The 6000-nt window shown below is 38.2% G+C and overlaps 1 protein-coding gene across 5 annotated transcripts in view; it reads left to right on the top strand.

Moving 5' to 3' along the window:
* Nucleotides 1-350: 350 nt before the first annotated feature.
* The window catches only part of FUBP1 (far upstream element binding protein 1), a gene marked incomplete at its 3' end in the record, with an annotated part of 34346 nt that continues 28696 nt past the window's right edge, over nt 351-6000 (top strand). For all 5 annotated transcript variants that reach the window (XM_079726226.1, XM_079726227.1, XM_079726229.1 and 2 more), the window contains exon 1: nt 351-551. In XM_079726226.1, the coding sequence (XP_079582352.1) occupies nt 432-551 (120 nt within the window). In that variant the 5' untranslated portion in view covers nt 351-431. The remainder of the gene's footprint in view (nt 552-6000) is intronic.

Here is a 6000-nt window from a genome sequence, read left to right as displayed (position 1 = left end):
CGGCGGAAAATTCACCCATTCTACCTCCCTGAGGCGGCGACCGATAAGAAACTACTCCTTTCCTCCAGCCTTTCAAAAATTCAAGCAGACGGCGGCCAGCTCACCAGTCTTATCCACTAACCCAGAGGGATAACCGCACCACCTCAACCCACGAACGCACATAGAGGAGGCGCCAATAGAAATCCCATTCTCGCGAAATCTAAAGACAATTCTCGCGATATCTCGCTGCCTGTCTTTTTTCAGCCCCACCTCCACACCAGCGCGTTGCTTCAAAACATCGCGAGATTTTCTTCTTTCAGACTCCGCCCCTCTACGGCACGATGGTCGCACAAGAATGTGATACAGCCTCGACGGCCGCCATTTTCTTTCTTTCTTAGCAGTTGGCTGAGAGGTCCCTGCGAAGAAGCGGTAGCGGCCACTGTAGAGTAGGCATGGCAGATTATTCAACAGTGCCTCCACCCTCCTCTGGCTCAGCTGGTGGTGGAGGCGGCGGCGGTGGTGGTGGAGGAGTTAACGATGCTTTCAAAGATGCGCTGCAGAGAGCCCGACAGGTAAGTCAGGACCGCGCGGCGAGACCCCGACAGCTCACGGTAATTGGCCGCTGGCTGAGTAGGCCGCTACTTCTTCGCGCATGAGGAAGAGGAAAGAAGTGCCCTTCCGCCCTCTGAAATGTGACGAGACTCACGTTTCCCCGCGTTAGTAATACCGAATGGAGGCTGGAACTCGGTTTTGTGTTCTTGGTGTCTAAGCCACTTTGAACCCCAACGTGTGCTACGCGAAGATGGCTTTAGATTTTTCTCCCGTTTCTGCGGTGCTCGCGCTTTTTTCTCCAAGGTGTTAGCATTTTTCCTCGGAGTGAACATCCTCTTCCATGGGGTAAAGCGCGCGTAGTTTTACACAATAGTATGGAAGCTTCTAGTAATGAGTTTGGGAAAGGACTAGGGTCTGTCCGCAGGAGCCTTGGTAAGGGAAGGGATCTGTCATTAAAGCAGTCTTTAGAGCTTCCAACCCGTTTGAGCTCTCCCGCAGTTAATCTTTCGGTACCATACACTTTCACACCTTCAAGGAAGAGAATTAGAGGAGAGCACTCGTATTCCGGGTTGGAATCCCTTTTCAGGGCGGGATTTACGCGTGTTCTACGGTTCCTTCCCTCTTCTCAAAATGGCTTCAGGGCCATTATACCCTAAGTTTCAATTTGAATCTGCCTCTCAGTTCAGAGTCGTAAACTGACCAGACCTCTTTGTATTACGTAGGTGCGTACATTTGCCCTCAAGGCACCACTTTCCCAAACAAAAGCTGTAAAAAAAAAAAAATTATATTTCAGGATTTTATTTGAACTTTATCTTTATTAGATAGTCCCTTAATGTAATTTTAAAACGTGTGATGTTGGTATGGACTTGTGTCTAAGTAAAAGTAAGAATCATATTTTCGTTATGACACGATGCGTGTTAGATGCTAGACATTTTTAGAGTACAGTGTTAAGCTCATGGTAATCAGAATCCAATTTTGTGGTATATTTTGATTACATTAGGAGTTCACTTCGTTAACTTATTTTTCACTCCCCGGTTGGATTAAAGGATCATTTGAGTCAAAATCCATAAAATCTGTAGTGATGTAGCAAAGCGCTCATATTTTTATAATGTGAACACATTATTTAACAAAATGTACCTGTACTTGTATTTAATCAGAAAATTTCCAAGGAGTCAACAGAAGGTCATCATTAACCCTAATTCTGCGATTTATTCACCTAATTCTTATTTACTGCTTCTGAACATGTTTAGAATAGTGACTGAAACATTTATATAATGACAGGAACTCTGTTAGAAGGGTTTTATTAGATTGGATTGGAAGACTCACCTGAATTATTTTATCAACCAGCATATTGAATTAATTTGTGACACACACTGTACATAAATCCTGGAGCCTTTTAAATGTGTTAATTGGGTTTCTGCCTTCTATGAAGCTGTGATGGTCAAGGAACCAAAGACAAAAGAATAGAAGTATCTGATTAACGCTTTCAAACAGTAGACAAAATATGGGCACTGTTCATTCATCCATTTGTTCTGTAAACATTTTAGAGTTCTATGAATCAGGTACTGTACATAACACCAGGGATTGGGGTACCTAACTGCCAAAGTAAAGGACTGATATTTCAAGCAAGGCATTAAAGAATGAGTGAGAGTTTGACCAGTGGAGAAAGAAGCAGCATGTGCAAAGGTATGGGGGTTTCGGGGATGACAAGAACCTAAGAGTGAAGTCACTGGAGGATAGGGTTGGGTGGGGGAAGGAGGGTGGAAAATGAGGTGAGAAAAGGTACAGGTGGATACAACTTCTGAAGACAATTTTCTTATTTAGACTGCTTTTTTAAGTATAGAAATTGTCCTCAAACTATGAATTTCTTGTCCTCTGTTTATATGCCAATAGCTGCCCCAGTGCCCTTTCTGTAATATAATTTACAAGTGTCTTTGCTGTAATTAGATTGTTTCTACAGAATTGATCTTAAATTTGAGATTCTCATATTTAGCATTTGAGTTGAATTGCCCCTTCTGGTTACATTTGAGAATGCCTCCGTATTTTGGTTGTAGAGCTGCTTGTCTGATTATGTAAGTGGAGTATAGGGAAAAGTGCTTGGGCTGAAGGGACAAATTAGGTTAATCCCTGAAATACTTTTTTCCTTATCTATATTAAATGGATACTGAATTATATTTCCAAAATCTCCATCTAACCTTAAGTTTCTTTTCTTTGTCTAGAGTATTGTGCTGTGTTCTTTGGAAGGAAGAGGTATAAGAACAGCTTCTTGCCTTCAAAGAGCTGCATACTGCTTGGGAAGCTATTGGCATTTCAGCTGGATAGTTCTTTGTTATGCAGGAAAGCAGAACAAATGATTAGGATCCCTGGTCCCTATCTAGTAAATGCTAGTAGCATTTACTCTAGCTGATTGTTGCCATCAGGCAATTGAGGCCGAGTTGCTCAGTCTTTTTTCCAGAGAATTCTAGTAGCTTATTTTTTTACTGTGAAATTTCCAGATTTTTATAATATTCTGTGAGCTAAATCTAGCACAGGGGCACCAGACTGCTTCTCTAGTTTAGGGTTTCCAACCTGTGTACTTTAGAAATTTATATTTGGGTATTTCACACTGTAACTGCAGAGGGTGATGTTGAAACTCTTTGATTAGATATTTAGTGATCACACTGATAACAAGTTCTGTCTTTGAAACACTGGAAAGTTGAGCTATATCTATCTACTTTTTTCCCCTTAAGGTTATAAGAAGATAGAAGTGAATCAGAGACTGAGACTAAGTATAGTGGTAGATAACAGGTTATGCAAGAATATCAATCCTCATCACTTCCCCTCTAAAAAACTATTAAATTAGTCGTTAAGTACTCAATTCTTGAAATCTCTTTCTTGATAATTGTGAAAGTAATTCAGACTGTATTATGTTTGAATGCAATGAAAAATTTATAAAATAGAACTGTTGACTTTTTACTTACCATTAATCTCTTCAGTGAAAACTAGCATTTGAGTGTGTGCGGGGTGGGAGGGGGTAGTTTGGTTGTTTTTGTTTTTCTAACACATTTTGAGATGGGAGAGCAAAGCTTGATTATGATAATAAGCAAAGATTTCTGGGCTGTAAAGAGGGGACAGTGCTTAATAAAGGGGTGGGCTAGTAGTATTTCTAGCCTCTTCACATTTCTGGTGCATAGGAATTGAATCCATTAGGACCTTGCCCATAGTAGGTACTCATTATTTATTGAATTGAATCAACAGATACCTTTAATGAATTAAAGCAGTAATGAAATTTTGTTCTGAAAATAATTATGTTCTTTCAAAGTGTATATCTTTGGCCAGTACAACTAAAAACCTGTTACATTTTTTAAATTGAATATTTGAAGTCTTGTGAACCTGCTTTATAGTTGAATTAAAGTGTGCTGATTTGTTCATAGTAACTGGCAATTTATATGCTACATATTAGGCTCTGTGCTAAGCATATTTATATTAATTCATTTAATTCTCACAACTATTCTACAGGGTAAGTGTAGAAACTATTTATCTCTTTTGTACACAGAAGATGAATGAGGCACAAAATGCTTAAGAAAATTTGGCAAGGACACAAAGCAGTAAAACCAGAATTACCACTGACCCCAAATCACGGTTGGACCCCAAAGCCTAAGGAAGCATGTAGACTGAAAATTAGGAGATAGTCATTTTGGGCATTTAGGTAATTACTTCTGAAAATCAGCTTTTTGTGTGTTGTTGTTTGTGGTTTTGTTCTTGTCGTTTTAACCTCTAAAATCAGGTGGTATGACTGAATAATCTCAAATTTCCTTTCAACTCCAAAATTCTTGGATTCTAGGAATAATTGATGAAGAAAGATGGAAAATGCTAAAACATTGAAAGCACAAAAAATATTTACTCATTTGAGAAGCAGGGAGGGTCCAAATGGAAAGCTTGAATTTTTATTGTAAATTGAAAATGAAAGAAGTTACCTACACTTAATTCTACTAGTCTCATAAGAATTTTATATAGTTAGAGATTGGATTTTAGGAATTACTGTTTCTCTTAAATTCTGTGAAGTGACCTAGGAAGTGTATGTTTTCTATTGATCTTGGAGAATTGATTAAATCTGTGTTAGTATTTTTTTCTAAAAGTTCTTCTCTAATGTTTTCGTATTGGTTCTGAATTTTTGAGATGGTGTTAACTGGTTCTTCTGAGTGAACTAAGGATCAATTTTATTTTCAGTTGGATATTTTTAGAACTATTCAGTGGATAGGGAGGTATAAATAAATATCCTTTTTCTGTGCAGAAGTTCCTTGGAGTTCAAGGAGTGCTGCTTTGCAAACTCAGTGTTTATAAAAGCTAACTGCAGAAGGTATTACCAGCCTAAACCATTTTCTTTCATTACTGTTAACTCTTTCCTTGGACCAGAAATATTTTCCTCATAACATCAATGCCTAGGAGTATGTTAAATTTCCAAAGGAACAGTTCAAATGCTGATTGCTTTAAAGCTGAAGGGTGGAAAAGCAGTTCTCAGGTGTGATGAGGAAAACTTTCAGGAAAGAAATAAGATTTTAATTAGATCAAAGATTCGAATAAGCTTTTGAGAAAGTGAAAGATGATTAAGATAGGTTAGAGTGACCAAAGCTATAAAGTCAGGAAATATATAATTGTATACCTTTTTTGTTGAGCATTTTTATATTTAATCCCAATATGCTTTGTGGTGGGTGTTTGCATTTACAGATGAGAAAAGGGAAACCTAGGAATCCTAGGAAATACATTTGGTATATGGGAACTGTTATATGTTTAGGACTTAAGTGATACATATTGGATTCAAGTCGTTGGATATGCTTATCCTTTCCAGTTTTCTAATTATAATGAAGCTTGAGGCACTTGGTTTAGTTCCACATCAACACCCTTTTAGAAGAATTCCAGTCACCAAAAGTTTCATTTTCTGTTTAATTTTTATCATGGATAATTTCAAGCATACTCAGAATTGAAAGAATAACGTGATGAACTCTAATGAGCCCATCACCCATCTTTGGTGATTACCACTTGTAGTAACTGCCAAGGAGGTGTGTAGAAATTGGGACTTCTCCACCGTTGACTTACTGTGTAACATTGTTAAGTTACCTCTTGAGATTTTTTTCAATTGTAAAATGGATATCTATTTCACTAAGTACTCTACCTCATAGAATTGTTGTGATGATTCAGTGACAAAATGAGTATAAAACATTTATTATAATACAGAGTTTGGCCTTTTGCTGGCACTCAGCAATTTTAGTTCCATTTCCCTTTTCATAGAAAAATGCAGTAAATAACCCCTGGTTGTGCCCCACTTATGACTTGAGGCTGGTGTTTCTTATACGACGTTTGCCCCACTCTAAAAGTTAAAAGTCTCTAACAATGAAATGAGTTGTGGTTCTATAACAGAGGCTTCCTTAGACGTACAACTTCCCAGGCTTCCTCCACACCTCCTCGTTCCCTTAGAAAAAGATTGTCCAG

Source organism: Hyperoodon ampullatus (assembly GCF_949752795.1).
Source record: "Hyperoodon ampullatus genome assembly, chromosome: 2".
In the NCBI taxonomy this organism is placed as follows: Eukaryota; Metazoa; Chordata; class Mammalia; order Artiodactyla; family Ziphiidae; genus Hyperoodon; species Hyperoodon ampullatus.
Note: the sequence above shows the minus strand (reverse complement) of the source record. Positions and strands in the feature narration are given on the sequence as shown.